General features: G+C 42.1%; 1 protein-coding gene across 1 annotated transcript in view; it reads right to left on the reverse strand.

The window, feature by feature from the left end:
* Window positions 1–2,517: 2,517 nt before the first annotated feature.
* LOC122810420 (B-cadherin-like) overlaps window positions 2,518–18,723 on the reverse strand; it is a 494,197-nt gene continuing 477,991 nt past the window's right edge. The window contains exons 10-11 of the mRNA XM_044082032.1: window positions 15,507–15,650; window positions 2,518–3,000 (exon numbers count right to left, since the gene is read on the reverse strand). Of these exons, the coding sequence (XP_043937967.1) occupies window positions 2,797–3,000; window positions 15,507–15,650 (348 nt within the window). The 3' untranslated portion in view covers window positions 2,518–2,796. The remainder of the gene's footprint in view (window positions 3,001–15,506; window positions 15,651–18,723) is intronic.

Below are 18,723 nucleotides of genomic sequence, written 5' to 3' on the forward strand. Positions count from 1 at the left end.
CCATAACCAGTTGAAAGGTGAATCTGGTAGCAGCCCTGGTCATACACATAACCAGTGCAAAGGTGAATCTGGTAGCAGCCCTGGTCATACACATAACCAGTGCAAAGGTGAATCTGGTAGCAGCCCTGGTCATACACATAACCAGTGCAAAGGTGAATCTGGTAGCAGCCCTGGTCATACACATAACCAGTGCAAAGGTGAATCTGGTAGCAGCCCTGGTCATACACATAACCAGTGCAAAGGTGAGTCTGGTAGCAGCCCTGGTCATACACATAACCAGTGCAAAGGTGAGTCTGGTAGCAGCCCTGGTCATACACATAACCAGTGCAAAGGTGAGTCTGGTAGCAGCCCTGGTCATACACATAACCAGTGCAAAGGTGAGTCTGGTAGCAGCCCTGGTCATACACATAACCAGTGCAAAGGTGAGTCTGGTAGCAGCCCTGGTCATACACATAACCAGTGCAAAGGTGAGTCTGGTAGCAGCCCTGGTCATACACATAACCAGTGCAAAGGTGAGTCTGGTAGCAGCCCTGGTCATACACATAACCAGTGCAAAGGTGAATCTGGTAGCAGCCCTGGTCATACACATAACCAGTGCAAAGGTGAGTCTGGTAGCAGCCCTGGTCATACACATAACCAGTGCAAAGGTGAATCTGGTAGCAGCCCTGGTCATACACATAACCAGTGCAAAGGTGAGTCTGGTAGCAGCCCTGGTCATACACATAACCAGTGCAAAGGTGAATCTGGTAGCAGCCCTGGTCATACACATAACCTGTGCAAAGGTGAGTCTTGTAAAAGGGAAAAGCTCATTTCTATAAAATTTGAACTGTTTCAGCTACAAATAGTTTTGTGCAACTACATCACAGGACATTTGCCCCTCTCAGATTTTGGCATGCACACAAAACCCGAAATAAGGACAGGTGATTACCCTATTGCTGGAGCCAGAAGGCCAGACAAGGATGTATACCTGGCAGACCTATACAAATATCAATAATATGAGAGAATGACCATGAAAATAAGACAGTATGAGTTGTGTGTAGGACTACTTGTGTATGTGTACTGACTTTTCCAAGCATCGTTCATTTCCTAGCACTGCTGGCTTACTCCTATGCATAGAGCAAAGCAGAATCAGCCATGTTCAGAGCAAGTCAAAACTTACATGAAAATGAAATACTTGCATAAGCTGTGAAGTATAAAACCTTATAACGAATGCAGTCAGGGTGCTAGAATACAGAAATAATTGCTCTCAATTAGGCCTAAAAAGCAAGTTTCATTCATTCAGGACAGAGAAGCTGGATGCAGTAAAATACTTCTGATATAATTCTAAAATAAAGGCCATGTAAAACACTGTATGCCAGAATGTGAATTAAAGGCTCAGGTAACTGGCGATACAAGCCACGTGTCCAAAAAAAAAAGCCAATCTCAAGACAGTCCAATGTAATTTAAAGGCAAATCTGGACAGAATTCTCTTATATGGGATATTACTTGTACATCAACCAGTTTTTTTTTAACTCATCATTATTTAAATTGATACATACAGCTATTAGTGATGGAAGTAACTTCCTGGTGTTCTGTAGCAGCTGTGCGATCTCATCAGTGTCATAAAGACATCTGACAAGTGACTGGGGGGCTCAATTAAAATACACCTGATCTGTTCACCTCATGAATCCTGAGCAGTATTCCCCTTGCCAAGGCATGACCACAAGTTTTTCTAACCCAAATCTGTAGTGCCCTTTCCAAAGAGGGGAGGTATGTATTTTGGCAATGTATATAATTACATAAAGATTCCACCCTGTACCTCTCTGTTAGACTAGAAAACAGCAGTTCATGTTTCTACATTTAACCTGCTTACTAAGACCTACAGGAGCTCTTTGCTACACTCTCTTAACCCAACACAACATTACAACTTCTTATTGGAGGGGAGACTCATTATCTTGTCTAGAGCAACAACTGTGCCCAAAACTCAGTGAGCATACAATAGTCACCCACGTTGCTCCATCCTAGAGACAAGCTCAGACCCGCCACCTTGTCCAATGAAGATGATGCAGCACTTTTATAACACTTTGGTCACCTGCTCCTGCCCAATAAGTAGATTTTACCTCGATGTTAAAACACAGGGCTCTCAGCTCTGCTACTCATAAAGAAGGCACCTTAGGGGGGACAGTTGTGCAGCATGCTAAATTGTAACAGATGTCACATTTACTGCTCCAAAACAGAACCCAAGTCTACAATGAACAAGTTAAAAGAAAGTGTGATGCTTAAACAAATGCAAATATGCTAAAAGTCTGTGAGACGCAGACAAAATGGAAAAGGCAACAACTTTAGAGATCATTACTAGAAGAATCTACATAGGAGGATAAATTGATTACTTAGGATGCAACTCTTGTGACCACTAAACAAATTTACAATGTTTGCTGCAGCCCACAACTCTGGTCAACACTTTCTTTAAAAACTCAACAAAACATGAGAAATATACAACAGTTAGAGCAATCATGGTGTAACTACTACAAAAGAGGGAAAGTTCAATTTTAAATTATAATCAATAAAGTAAAGTCTTTGGTAATAACTCCATTTTTTTTTTATAATACAGACAACTTTGTCCCTACAGTCAGGCTGCAGTAGTATCTTGATAGCCAGAACATTCTATAAATTAACCACATTTTGGAGGTGAATGGGATTAACATCAGTAACGCCATGAGCTCCCATCCCAAAACAGATGCATAAAGATGCGCTTGTTTACATACAAATTGTCCACATGGGGGAGGTCACACTAGTGGTTCCACACGTGGCAGCAGATTAGTCATCATCACCTCCGTACATGTCAGCAAGCTTTTTAAAGCGGGGACCCCACTCATTCAGATACTCGTAGTCATGTTCCCCTGAACTGGATGAGTTTAAGGAGCTGAGTGAACCGACCTCTGAGCCAGTCCCTTCATAGTCGAACACCAGGAGAGAGTCGTACGGTGGAGCAGTAGGGTCATTGTCAGCAGCCTTCAGGTTCTGGTGGTGCAGAAAGAAAAATAAAATGTAAAACAATCCATAAATATCGTTAACATTACTAATCACAACCTACTGTCAGATTTGCTTACAGTAAAGCAAATTCATCTATAGACATGTTTCTGTCCTAAACAGAATATCAGAATGACTATTATTTTTAAAACATGTTTAATTTTGTTTAACTGATATACGTGTTCCACTGTCATTAATGAAAAGACCAGCTGTTGTAACCACAAGTCACACTCCGGTGCTGTGACTGTGAGAGAGGGCATATCTAGAGTTAGAGATAGATATTTGTTCCTGCAGTAGTTTGACAGGCAGGAATGTATCAAGTCCCCCACCTCAAAAAAATAAATAAATCATAGCTGTGCTTTTCTTACAGTCAGACATGGGATACCTTTTCATAGACCATCCAATGCGCTGAAGAAATCAGTTCTCTTTCAGTTACATTACCCTTTTCATACAAGACTGGCATATTATGGCAGACAGCTGCCCTTATCAGGCAACAGAAAATGGTGTTTATGCATTAAATAACATTCAAACTGTAATCATGAGTCAAATTCAGGTAAAATCATGTGTTGCATCGTACTGTAAAAACAGTGGATCAGCCCACCCACAAGAAACTGACCGAAACTGCTGCACTAGCAAAGAAATCAAAATGGATACTTTGAAGAAAAAAAACACAGGTTCCTCTGTAGCTCCCATGAAACAACCAGAAAACAATCATTTGTTCAGTCTTGGGGGGTGGGTGCAGGGTTGCCAGCTGTCCTGTTTTCTGACAAATTGTTTGGTTACAAATTCCATTCAAAATCGGACATGTGAAGTCCGGGTTTTTGGTTTTGTTTTTAAATTTTGTGGCGCTGACGATGTCATCCCGTGCGCGATGACATCAGGTCCCTCAGGGCTACCAGCCTGTCGGAAGTGAGCTCAAGGAGATCGCTTCCGGTAGTGCGAGCGGGAAGCAGACGCCAGCATTTAACTTTTCAAACAGGAAAGGGGAAGGCAGCATTTTCAGAATGCAAGCGAGCATCAGCAGTTCGACTTTGGATATTATTTAACTTCGTCAAACAGGGAAAGCATATCAGAAGCCAGCATCAGGAAAGCAGCATTAACAATAAAGGAAGGGTGGGTGTGTGTGTTGACAAGACCATTATGTTGTAGGTTGTGAACTCTCTGAATGGGAAATGGGGTACACAACTTCATAATAAATCAGGTATTTATACACACGTACTGGGGACTTTATTTCAACATTATTTAACTTCACAGTACTGCAAGTCAACTAATGTAGTTCTGTTGCCAAGAAACATAGCTGTCGAAATTAGAAAACCATAATCTTAATAGGTAACATTAAAATCAGATGCCTTATCACAGTCATTCCTCAGGTACATGCCTTAGGGCACTGATTCTTAAGAATCGGTCAGCTTGTGTTCCATCCATTTAAAACCTTTGGGAATACAACTGACACTCAAGCACTGTACTACCCCCGCAGCAATGCTGTGTACCACATACCTAGTTGATTACATACACATTTCATTTATATCTGGCTTTCCACGGACTCGCCCTTCATTTTTTTTTTTTTTTTGCTGTTTCCTCTTAGGCTAAATTTACTCCTTCAGCATACAGTTAGGATGCTTATGCTGAACTCTGATTTCCAACAGCATATATTTATACACCCTCTTCTCCCCTTCTTCCCCCCTGAGCCTCCAAAATCAGGCAACGCGGTCAACTGTGGAGGATGGGAACCTGGGGCTGCTTGTAACATGCTCAAAGCCATAGCGGCGGTTGAAGGCCGCAAAAAGACTGCCTGAAAAACTGAGGTCCATTGTCGGACACAAGGTACCTGGGATGGGATATGGCGGCGAAAAAGATTTTAGGTGGTGGATGACCTCCTTGGATGATGTGGTATGGTTCAACAATGCAAACCTGGAGAAGAGAGTAGTGGCAAGAAGAAGGTAAAGTAAGTCCTTTCATCAAACAATCAGGGAATGCTGTTGGGAGGAGGGGCTCAGGAGGGATTCCGCTCTCTGATGCATGCATCAATCTTAAGACCATGTCATTTATATGTGGCTAAGTCCCAGGGCCACAAAACGTCTGACAGTCGGCTCTGGCTTTGGCTTCACGATGCCTTGATGTCCCTCATGCTGGGTTTGGAGGAAGGATGGCTTTCACTGTGTTTTTCCACAATACTACTATGCGTAGATATCCGTCCCATCCATTAACTCTGTTCCTCGGGGGTTAGCCTGGTTTTAAGTGGAGCGTGACAGGAGCATCTGCCACCACCAGTGATTTCCTGGAGCATACTGCACGCAATGAAAACTAAATCAGCCTGCCTGGGCATATCGTTGCTCTGTGGGTGAGAGTGACCTCGATGCATATGCCAATGGTCTCCAGCCATCCTCCCATTGCTAAGCACACTAAACCAACCCAAAAAAATGCATCTGTGGTCATACACAGCCAGAACTGGGGGGAGGGTGATTTGCCTTTTTTCATTGAATGCCTCTTCACACCCCCCCCCCCAGTACCAGCCCTTCTTTTTTTTTAGATAATAGGTCTCTCAAAGCTCTATCCCTCTCAGCCAGAAGAGGGGATAAACTTCCCCTGATTCACCATGCCCAGGAAACTCTTGAGCTTCCCATGGGTGCTTCTTTTCATCCGTGATGGAACTTGTAATGACATGGCCCAAGAAGGGTCACTGTGCTCTCGACAGGTCAGGTCACATCTCTATATTCACGTAAATACAGCTTCTTCAGCCTCTCAAAGGAATTTGCCAAAATCCCATATTAGCATCCAGCTTGCTAAACACCTTCAGCAAGCAGAGCAAGCTCACCTTTCTCTGCATACATATTCATTTAGCTTAGTGTAGTCCTACACATAGTCTCACCTGTTACTGTCCTTCTTTGGGGACCCCCCCACCTGCCCACACACCAATCGGTGATCTCTTTCATTTCTGGTAACAACACCAGCCTCTCCCTCCCTCTTTTTTCACTTTTTCACTTTTGGCAGAATAAGGCACCGCCTTGATTGCAGCTTATATATATGGTCCACGGCTGCACTCCCCCCCCAACAGAGCATACGGGTAGAGGCCTTCAAAAGAAAGACGCCATGGTGATAGGCGTCAAAGAGACCCAGTCCCGAGTCCCTGCACAACATACACTTTCTCGCATGTCTGTGTCTATGTCTGAACTGAGCTGAAAAGCCAGGAATCCTATAACCCGTCCCTCCAGGGCCTCCCAGGGCCAAGGGTTGACTTGGAGATAACAGTGACATCTGCCCGTGTCAAGCTTGAAAAGTATAGGTGTGTACCCGATTTGCACCTCCACAACTAAGGATGGTTCCCGGAGAAGAGAGAGAGAGAAGGAAGAACCCTGTTCATCACGCTCCCCGGCTCCTCCTCTTCCCTCTGCTGCACTGCTGCCTTGAACTGACAAACCCCTGGTAGTGGCCCTCGCACAATCTTCAACAAGGTCAGCACTCCCAAGCACACAGCCACAGCAGCACTGACACCATCCATGTCGCTTTCTTTTAAAAAGAAAAAAGAATGGTGTGCAGTAATGGTGCAGTTGGTACCAACCCGAAGCTTTGTTGACCATGCAAATATACATGCAAACTTCCTGTCTCTTTTATATCAATATTCCTACAAACAAAATCCAAAACTTTTTACCATGTTAAACTCATTCCCTTCATCTGCTTGCTGAAGTATTCACTTAATGAAAGTCCCCATCTGTAACATACAAAAGCAATGCTTTTGATAGAACTATCATTACATTCTATTACTTTCTTTAAAAACTTGGATTTCTGCTGTTTATTTCCCCAGAAGATATGCTCACAGATCCAAATCAGTGATACAGAACCAGCTGCACAAAAATCTCCAAAGACCTCCATTGAACAAGCCACGGAAATTAATTGGGGAAAGGATTACTAATATTTCAGGAACTCTAACTTCGTTGTAAAGCATTTGTTGCTGCACATGAGCTCAAAGTCAGTTTGTCTTACACTGGAACAGTTCTTTTGCACTCTGGTGGGAGCAGAGAGCTCAATTCAACCCATCCAAGGTGGGAACTTCTGGCCAATAGATTATAGCAAAGGTGTGTAAACTGATGACCCTGCTAGTTTTCTGACCATCCACTAGTTGTCCACATTAAGCATATGCTCTGTAGTTTTTTATAAAAGGCATAGGTTCATTTTTCAAAAGCTGCAAGACCAATTGTGTCATTATGTATTGTTTTACAGTAAACATGTATTTTTAGACCATGCTATACAGTTTCAGGTCTGTATTATTGATGTAAGATATGATTGTTGTTAATACTGTCATTTCTTAGAATATTTTAAAATGTTATCATCCTAAACTTGGGAAAACAATGTGCAATGCTGTTTCAGTGAATGTGAGATTTAATGGCAAAGTAGTTTTAATGCCAAGTCTGTTTTCATTGCAAGACTGTATTGCTTTGTTTAGCAAATGCGTATCAGTGGTTTGTGCTATAAAATTTGAAGTAAATGTTTTAAATTAAATCCAAATATCTGTAATCACTGTAGAAATAAAGCAGAAGACAGTATGCACAGTGAGAGTTTTGAACAGTGTTTATGGCAACTGGAGAGAAATTGGCTGAAAGCATGCATCTGGAACAGAAAAAGAGGGCGTTCTCATCAGCTGTCATGGTGATGTCACAAAATGGGTGGAGCATGGATCAGCGAGGGGTGGGAATGGGTGGAGTTATGGGTGATGCAAGGGGCATGACCTTAGTCTGGTTTTAGCCAAAAAGAAAGCTGGCAACCCTAGGTAGGTGGGGGCAAATTTAAATGAGTGAGAAATATGGTCAAATATATATTTTTATGTAGAATATAACTGCAGTTAAGAAAAAGGGCATTGAGATAATGTGGGTGTGTGTAAGGACAGAAGGATTTGTCAGTGCCATACAGATGGATTATGGGACAGTAACTGCAGAAATGCTGGCTAAAGATGCAAGATCCACACACACAGGAAATCTGGAGTAAAAGCAAAGAATGCTCCTCACTGCACTGTAAACCATGCCAGGCAAAATCTAGTACAGGGTAACAGCTCCCTACTGAAATGTCAGCAGCAAAGTGCAGACATGTTGAAAAAAAAATGGAAAATGCAGAAGAACATGTATTGGACATCAGTCTTCTTTTTCTGATTGGGGGGGGGGCAGCACCCTTGCATCTCCATGCTCCAAACCTTATATATATATATATATATGTGTGTGCGTGGTGAGAGGACATGCAGGCGGTATCTATATACGTATATATGTGTGTGTGTGGTGAGAGGACATGCAGGTGGTTGGTGTGACACAGCAAGATGTAGAGGACAGGAAGAAATGGAAACAGATGATCCGCTGTGACGACCCCTAATGGGAACAGCCAATATATATATATGGGTCCCATTTAGATGATCGAAGTTTCAGAACTTCGAATTTCATATGGCTGGCATCATATGATCGAAGTGGATGATTAGTTTAACAAATTTATTTGGGAAGGGAAGAGTTAAGAGGAATATGTTGAAGGTTCCATATACATAATGCCTGGAAAAGGTCATAAATGGAAATGCATGATGAAATGGGGGAAGACTTGAAGAGATCGAGTCTAGGGTTATGGGTAAAAGTCGTTAAGAAGAATCGTATAGGATATTATATTCATAAAGTTCTGAAAGTTTCTTTTCTGTCAAGACAGTACCCAAGATGTATGTGGACATCCAAGGTATAAAGTATCCTTTTCCCCTCATTTTCTGTTTCAAATAATTTCTATTAGGATAAATTCAAACCAAATATGAACAACTGGACTATTCAATAACAATGAATTGGCTGTTTCAATATCAAACAAAGCGGGACAAGAATTCATTTTCTTAACTAAAGACAAACATGTAAACTAAATCAACTATTTACAAAAGGTGTTTTAACAGTTAAAGGTAGATACATATTGCAATTATTTGCTTAATAGTTAATTTACTTTCTCCCTCATTTTTAAGTTCTGGAAAAAAAACAATGAGATGGATAATTTGCCTTAAAGTAAATTCAGATACCACTTTGGGCATAAAAGAAGGCTTAGTTCTCAAGGAAACCCTGCCTCTGTGGAAAATGAGATAAGCCTGACTCACATTAACAGCTTGTAGCTCAGATATTCTTCTTTCAGAGATCAGAGCAATCAGCACAACTGTTTTCCATGTTAAGAGCCTCAGGTCAGCCAGGTGAGCTGGTTCAAATGGAGCAAGATTTAACATCTCTAACAGAAAATTAAAGTTCCCAAGGAGGGGCCACTGGTTTTCTGGGAGGCTTGTTATGTAGCACCCCTTTCAAAAACATTTTCACATGAGAATGCATTGAAAGAGAAATCCCTTGGCAGACAAGCTGAAATGGTAGATAAATGAACACCGATAAAGGAGTAATTAAGGCAAGTCACGGGATAAATCACACAAATACTGTAAAACCAAAAGAAGAGTAACCCCAAATGGGTAAGGGTTGTTTTGGAGGCACCAACAACAAACAAACTTTTATATTTGCATTTGCTGTCACTGAATCCCACACTGACACGTATTCTCCAGGAAGGGCTGACACAGACAAACAACTGGTGTTAGAGCCATGGACTAAAACTAGATGCCAAGAAATGTTTAATAGTGTCTTTTGGGAAGATATCCACCCCTGGTAACCATCATACTGACAACACACCCCTTAGAGTTGACCCAGTAATCAGGGACTTGGGGATACACAGACTGCAATCTAGCCTTTGACCATCATATGTCTACAGTAATGAGTAAGTCACTCTACGTTGCACAACTTATAAATAAAGGTATGGCATCTATGTCCAAGGAAGTGATTGTTCCACTGTATTCGGCATTCATCGGACCTGTCATTGAGTACAATGTCCCCTTTGGTATGTACCAAACCAGGCATATCAAACAATTGGAACATCCACAGAGGTTCCTCACTAAAAGAATACAGGGTGAAAGTAAAATATTCTATGCAGACCACCTCAAAGCCCTATCCCTGTATTCTGTCTCCTACTGGCTGTTGAGGGGAGATCTATGCCTGGCATACATGACACTGTCAAACACCATTCTGATGGACCCCCTGCATATCCACAAAACAAACAGCAGCAGGATTACCCATTCTAAAGTCTTAAACTATGCCTGTGATACAAACAGGACCTACTGGAGAGGCAGGTATGTATCCCAGACACTTAGCCCCCCCCCCGACACTCCTAGATACCTCACACTTTTACCCCTCTTGACACTCTCAGATGCAACACACTTTTAACCCCTTGACACTACTCCCTCAGCAAGGTCAGAGGAGTCTGTGGTGATGGGCTGCTTTGGAGCAGAAGGGGAAATAAACAGACATGAATTCAAAGAAATGTGTGGTCTCCACCAAGTGATTTCTTTTTTCACATGTCCTAGAACTGGAATTTGAGAAGACAACAGGTGTTGTGCTAGAATCGAAGAGATTTCAGATACCAATGCATCGTTCTCATGTGGAGTCTTGCAAGAGACATCATGAGAATCATGGATGCCATGAGACCCAGAATCCTGAGGTTTTCCCTTACTGCGACAGAAGTCCAAGTGGAAAACCCCTGGAATAGATTTAAAAATATATCTATTTTTCTTGTGGGAGACTACATTTATGTACTGAGATTTCTAGCAGGCACCCTAGAAACACAATCCTGTATGACAGAGTCAAAAAAGACTTCTGAATGCTCTGTTGGATTCTGAGCTTGTATAGGAGATCTTTCCCAAGTTGGAGATTCCTGACACATAAGCAAGTTGTCTAAAACGGAAAGAAAAATGTAACACCCTGAAGCCTATAATGGGCTATGGCAGGAGCTAGATGCTGTGAGTACTTCTGGAGCAGTGGATAGCCCAAAGGGTAATCAGAGGACCAATAATATGATCCAAACATAAAAAACACTTAAACACTTGAAATCTGAACAAATAGTAATGTGAGGATATGCATTTTTAAATCTAAGATTACTAAAAAACTCAAAATGAAGGTGAAGGGTTTAATAGGTTGTGAAGTGATAGCATTTTGAACTTAAGTACCAACACAAACTGATTCAGGAAGAAAGATCCAGAACTGGTCTCCAGGAATTTTTCTTTCTTCCTTTGGTGCTAAAAACATTCTTGGAAAAAAAAAAACCCTTCCCAGCTGGGAAAGAGGAACTGCTTCTGTTATCCCCCTGTGACAGCATATGGTGCGGGGCAGGAGGAAAGAGAAGAGTTTGGTTAGATGGATGAGGAGAAATCCCCTGGAAAAGTGAATTTCATCTCACTGCCATATGTGTCCAAGATATGTCACATTCAGAATCCATTTGTCTGAAACAATTTGTTGCCAAAGAGAGAAATGGAAATTAAAACTTTCTGGAAGGGATACAGGTCTGTGTGTGTGTGTGTGTGTGTGTGTGTGTGTGTGGGAAGGGAGACAGGGTCCCCTATATAGTCAGTCTGCCTTGTCTGACTGGCCTTTGTTCTGCAGGATTACAGCTTTCTTTTTGGAACCTCCATGCCATTGCTTTTTTTAACAGTCTGCTTACCAGCATTCTGCTGAGACTTGTTTCTTGTCAAAATTGGATGAGAGAGTAGAGAATCCCTTGGGAAATTTAGAGGGCGGCTGAAAAGTGAGAGATTCTCTGAATAATCTTACCTGTCTCATTGCATTTTTTGATAACCGCTACAGCAGAAGGTCCAAAAACTACATTTCTTTACAAAGCAGAATTAATTGCGGACATCTTCTGGGAGGTTCTGATGCAGCTAGGCAAACCTCAAAACAATACTAGTGGCAACACCTCTGGCACTGTATTTACAAAGTTATAAACACACCATACAATGAGTAGCATTCTGAGAACATAAGAAATTAGACTGCGCAAAGCAGATTTTCATCACAAGAGGAAACTGCAACCAAAACATTCTTTCATACTTTCACTATTAGCGAGTCTAAACTTTATGCTCCTAACAGTTCATAATTCTAAAACTCAGAGATGCCAAAGCATACGTTATTTGCCAAAGTTATCAATAGCTTTACTATGCTTCTCATAAGAAGAATTAAAATCCACAAAATGCTTGGCAGTAGCTGGATTAATTAAATCTATATCTGCTGGGACAGGTCTGGGATTGATGTACAAAAACTTGAAAGACCGAGAAGCTTTGTACATTTTATCTGCTTTCTTAGGGGCACAGCTAGTTGGCTGTCATGAAAAGCACAGGCTATAACAAACACATCCACCAAATGCTTACATCAGTAGGGTTATGGGTGAGGGTTCTGGAAATTCCAGTTTGAATGCTATTCATAGTACTTTCTAAGGGACTGAAAAATCTCACTGTTCTCCCACTGAAAACACTGGCTCACTCTGGAAAACGTCTCAGAAAAAGGTGATATCCCCCTTTGCTTCGATGTTCAATTAAACATTTTATGCCAAATATGAACAGGCACCTCTCTCCAAAATTTTGCTGGGAATCCATTGTGATGTAAAACTATGACAGGTAAAGTTTCTGAAAAGTCCAATTGTAACAAATTAGGTACCACTTTCTCCTCAGAATCTGAATCAGAAACTCGAGGACAAAAAAATGCATTTGTCCTTGTACATTCTTCTCTTGAACCTCTTCAGAAAAGGAGGAATCCCCCTTTTTTCGACCAGAAATAGCTGTAAAAGAGGGGTCAAGGGCCTGCGCAAGACCCTGAGTCATGACTAATAAACTACTCCTGTTCCTGAGTAACTGATACAGCAGAAGACAAATGTTTAGTTTTCTCTGTCTTTCTGATAGGAATTTGTGAAGAAATGGAGGGACAATTGTCAGCACCAACTTCCCAAAGGATGGGCATAACCATTCTGACTAAGCAGGGGCACTTTCCTTGCCCCCTCTCCCAAGACCGACAAGAATGGGTCTTCAATGGTCACCAAGGAGACCCCAACAGTTGTAGAGGATGTGTCTAACCTTCAGTCCATGGTGGCTGTAGGAAGTACACAAGCAAGACCAAAGGTAAAAGATGAGTTTTCTGACAAACCAGCTTTGAAGCAGAGTCATCCACATGTGGCTGGGGCAAAATACTAGGCCCATCCACACGTGGCTGGGGCAAAATACTAGCCTGTTGTGGTGGCAAAGGCTGCTTAGTTCATAGGTAACAGCCCTAGAGCCCTTACAAGCCCAGCCATATTTATCCTGAGTTGCCCCTGTTGTCGGTGGTTAGCAGAGCTATGGGTCTATGGTAGTTAATTCTGACTTGCTCTGTTGAAGAGGGACATGGCACAAGCCCAGGAGTGAATTTGCAGGCACCCGTCCTTTGATCTAGGTTGCATTTGAAGACAGTCAGGAAGGGACTCTGTTTTATGTGAATCTTCTCAGCAGCAAGAAAACTCTGAAGGTCTTTGGGTTCAAACTTGACTTTTAGTCATCTTAGCCTAAGATGACTAATGGTTTGGGAGCATAGAAGTGCCCAGAAGCTTTGGAAGCTAGATGGCTGTTATAACCTGCACCAGACAGCTTAGGCTAATACAGCACTCATCATAATGAATATACAAGGTTCCTTTTCTAGATAGTTGTGCCAACTCTTTGTCATACAATAAAAAGATCAGAAACCTACAAAGATCCTGGAATGCAGTTTCATCTCCATGTTGACTGTCACTTAAGGTGATCTGGGCACATTGTGGGGATGCCTCCTGGGCAACTCCTATGAAAGATGTACTAGGCACTGTCCACTGGGAAGAGAGCCCCAAGGCATACCAGGACATGGAGGATTATATGTCTCAGCCTCTGCAGGAATGCCTGAAGATCCAAAGGATGACCTGGGAATATAAACAATTTTGTCAGCCCTGCTTTGTCCTGGTGAAGGTTCAGGTGGTAGCAAACTATCTGTCTAGATAATAAATGGATGGACAGATATTTGTTTTCAACTCCTGACAGCTAATGGTCTTCTCCTCCTACTACTGGCATTACATCATGGCTCCCCCTACTACTAACACTACATCATGGTTCCTCCTATTAGAAGACACCAATCAGATTTATCCAGAAGGTGCTTGTTCATGCAGAACTTTAACATCTTTTTCAGCACAGACCAGCACTTTTCATCATAGCCCCAGCCATTTCTGCATACTGTGACCTCTGCGGAAGTCCCTTCAGTGCATGAGCTGTAAGAAATCTCCACTATAATCTCTACTGGGGCATTTGTAACATTCCCCATCCAACTACGGTTGTATGACGGTAGCTCCTACTGTAAGTGGGTGTAACACTTCAGTTACACATTCTCAACTATACATAGTCCAAGGAACAGTTCCATTAAAGCTTCTGAGTGGACACAGTATGAAACCTAAAACAATAGTGCACGTGACATCCCTTCTGTGTGAGCACAGTACACAACCTAAAGCAGTACTGCACATGAACTGCAACATCTCTGCTACAGCTCCTATCAAACACATTCACTGCCAGTCCTCTGTAGTGCCAGCTGTGAGTGCACCATCTGATATCTGTGTTACAGCCCACACTGTGCATACATAGTATGATCCCTCTGTTAAAGCCTGTACAGTGTACATGGAGTGTTGGTACCTCTTTTAAAGTTCCTATCATGCATATCAACATGCAGTGAGACATTTTTGATATAGTCTGTACAGAGTATGTGTACTGAAACAGTTTTGACACAGTCCCTACACAGTATGTGTACTGAGACACTTTTGACACAGCCCCTACACATTTTGTGTACTGAGACACTTTTGACACAGCCCCTACACAGTATGCATAGTGACACATTCTGGTCCTGTCCCTGCTGAGTATGTGTACTGAAACAGTTTTGGCACAGCCCCTACACATTTTGTGTACTGAGACACTTTTGACACCGCCCCTACACAGTATGTGTACTGAGACACTTTCGGCACAGCCCCTACACATTTTGTGTACTGAGATACTTTTGACACAGTACGTATAGTGACATTCTGGTCCTGTCCCTGCTGAGTATGTGTAGTAACACATGCAGTGAGCTTCATTTGTTAAAACCCCTGTGTATGTTCTGTAAGACAGGGTGTTTATCTCACAGACACAAAGTACAGGGTTTGATACTCACATTAGGAAGCATGACTATAGGTTTAAAAAGGTCCCCTGGGGTCATTAGCCTAATAATTACCTATGAACTTATGCATGACTAGGCTTAAAAAGGTCCCCTGTGGTCATTAGCCAAGTAATTACCTACGAACCTTTGAAATGAGTGGCCACTAGGAAGGCATGATGATGAATGGGAAACTTGAGCAAAAAAGATATGACCCAGACAAAAATGGAGTTTGGCAAATTCACAAGTCATTCACTGCATCCTTATTAAAGGTAACCCAGCACATGTTCTAAAATTGTCTGTTCTTACTGGATAAATATTGGGTTTGTGATCTAAGACAGCCTGCATGTAGGACAAAGTCACTGGAACCAAGACAGAAAACATGAGGGCTGTGTACCCAACTGGACTGCTTCCCCACTTAATACTCAGCTACATGGAGTCACTCTGTTAAAATACGGTGCTAGTCTAATGACTTACCTCATTTATGAAGTCTCCAATCTCGTCCGGATTGGCTGGGCGTGGGCGGTACTGCGGTGCCGGCATAAGTACTGGGATGACATCATTGCGAGTCACTTCAGGTCTGTTGTCTAGTCCTCTGTGTAGCTGACTCAGGTCAAATTCCTTAAAGAAAAAAAATATGAAAATAATGCAGTCTGAACCTTTCATGGTCATGACTCTGCAATACTTTTATAGTAAACTGACATCTCTTCATGCACATAATGTATAAAAAAACATACAATAATGAAATTATTTATTTGGATGCAGTAATCCTGTACCCTTACATGCATGCAGCCATGCCACCTACTAAAATGTGGAATAGTTCAGAATGGTGTTACAATCAAAATCCTAACATTTCACTAAAGAGAACATCTACATTGAGAGAATTAAAAAAAAAAAATAATGTGCCAGATTTTCTAAACGTGAATACATTCAGGGATATTACTTACTGTTTGGTAGGGAGTAAGGAAATGCCCCATACAATGACCTATTCAGGAATATTAAAGAATTGTTTGGTAGGGAGTAAGCAAATGCCCCAATACAATGTCCTATTCAGGGATATTACTTAAAGAACTGTTTGGTAGGGAGTAAGGAAATGTCCAATGCAAACGATACAAATAAGATTATAACTAATTTAGGGTAGCTAGACAACCCGTATATGCTTCTGAGCCTGTACTTTTCAACTTCTAACATTAAGAAAATAATTATGCTATCGCATAACCTACTTACAATTGTCCCAACAGGATTTAGATTCCCCACAATGCAACAGGGTCCACAACTTGGATTGTACCAAGTTCCAGAAGGAACAGTGGTTGGCTTATAATGAAACAGAAATCTTACTTCACAAAAAAAAAAAAAAAAAAAAAAAAAAAAAATCACTACAGGTGAAAAGATATGTCCCGCTAATAAATTGCAGGGTATCCCACCTTACTGTTGTAAAAACAGCCAGAAGTCGAAGCTTTAATTTGGTCTTCAGTGTACATCTGACAGCAGTGGTTCTTACAAGCAAAAAATAAACAGAAATAAAACATTGAACGTGGAACTTGTTAACTTATTTTGTTAAACTGCAGAATGACAAAGTTGTTGAACATTTATGACTTAATGTGGAATACAGCAGACTAAGCAAAGGTTTTCTAGAATTAAAGAGTTTGTGAGGCAAAGCTAGAACAGCATTTCTAAAAATGTCAGGAATAAGAGGGTGGAAATCAGAGGCAGGCGGTATTACACGTGTGCTACTGTAACAGGTTCATAGGTAGATACTAGGCTATCGGCCCAAGGGCCTACGTAAGCTTAGCCAACAAGGTTCCCTGGCTTACGCCACCCAAGAAAGTTATTTTCATGTGCCACTGTCCAGCAGAGACACAGAAGTGATCCCCGGGGTGTATTTCCTATTTCCCATCCACTCATCAAACTTTCTTGAAGAGTGCTAATGAAGAACTTTGCTTGACATAGATGGGTAGCATGTTCCAGAGTATGGGAAGTCTCTGGGACAGGAATCTATCCCTCCAGCATGTCCTGTTTATTGTGGTGGCAAGGTGTAAGCCCCTAGAACATGTAGCTCGGAGGGATTGGAATTTCTTTAGGTATAGCATGTCCAACAGTTCTGGGTTTGACATAGCTTTATATGTTAGACAGAGATCACCTCAGAGTAGGCAATATGCTACAGAGTAAAGCTGGAGTTTTTTGAGACGGTCAGTGTAGGGCATTTGTTGGAGGCCAGTAATCCTCTTTGTGAGGTACTTCTGTGGCCTTTCCAGCTGCTGCAGATGTCTTGTGAGGTACATTCCAAAAGGGGCGTTGTACTCTATAATGGGTCTGAGTGTCGAGTAGAGGGGAACAATGACCTTTTTTTCCTGGATGAGAACCCTTTTATGATGGTGTGCCATGTAGAATGACTTCCTGACTACTGTGGTGATGTGACCATCAAAGGAGAGACTTCTGTCCACCTGAGTCCCAAGGTCTCATCACACATTCGGTATTAAGTAGATTGTTGCCTATGTGGTAGTTCATGGGTACAGAGTTTTTACCAAAGGGGATGACACTGCACTTTTTGGCATTGAGCTTGAGGCCAAGGCTCTGACACCAGGCATCTGTAGGATGTCCACATCATTTGGGGACTTGACTATGGCTCCTAGTTTGCAGTCATCTGCGAACTTCATTAGCCAGAGGCCTTCTTTGTTAGCCTGTACTTCACAGAAGTAGATAAACAGGAGAGGTCCCAGGACGGAACCCTGTGGTACTCCACTTGTCACTGCTTTGAGATCAAATTTGGAGTCTGCAACTTTTACAGTGTGGGTTCTGTCAGTGAGCCAGTTGGCAACCCATCTTGTGACGTATTGATTTATACCTAGTTTAGTGAGTTTAGCTATAATTTTAGAATGGGAGATGGTGTCAAATGCCTTGGCGAGGTCAAGATAGGCTGCATGAACCACCTTACCCTCATCTATGGCGTTGGTGACTGCCTCAAAGTCGATCAGGTTCAGGAGGCATGATCTGCCTTTCACAAACCCGAACTGGATGGGATCCAGAGTGTGGAGGTTACCAATGTCTTTGTTTATGAGTTCCACGATAATACATTCCATGGCCTTGCAGACCAGGCTCGTCAGGCTAATAGGTTGATAGTTCCTGGGATCAGTGGTGGCTCACCCTTTGTGGAGTGGGATAACTGTTGCTGTGCGCCATTCAGTGGGCACAAAGCCTGATGTGAGGCTATTATTGAACATGGTGCTTAAGTGGGGATCCAGTTCGTTCTGAAGTTTGTGGAAAACGCAGCCTGGGATGTTGTCCAGTCCCATGGATGCTGTGTATTTGGCTTTAGAGAGTGCAGCTTTTACCTGTGTAGTTGTGATTACAGGGACTCTGCATTCTTCCTGTATAGATATGGGCCTTTTAGGGGGTGGGGGGGGGGGAGTAAAGTTAGCACTGAACCTATCTGCCAGGATGTTGGCAATATCAGTTGGTTATGTAATTTTCGTGCCTGAAGGTGTCATAAGAAACAAAGTAGGATTCAAAGACATTTTTTAGGTAGGATAACCAAATGACTGACTTACAACAACAAATAGAGCTAGTTATTCTTGAGAGCGTTTACTACTAGTTAACAGCAGAACAGAAGGACCTAGCAATAGACTATCTTAAAAAACAAACATAATACAAAAAGCTTGAGTCAGGTCTGCTACCCCAACTGTGACCCAGAGGG

The sequence above is a fragment of the Protopterus annectens genome, chromosome 8.part1, assembly GCF_019279795.1.
Source record: "Protopterus annectens isolate FY-2018-M chromosome 8.part1, PAN1.0, whole genome shotgun sequence".
Classification (NCBI taxonomy): domain Eukaryota; kingdom Metazoa; phylum Chordata; order Ceratodontiformes; family Protopteridae; genus Protopterus; species Protopterus annectens.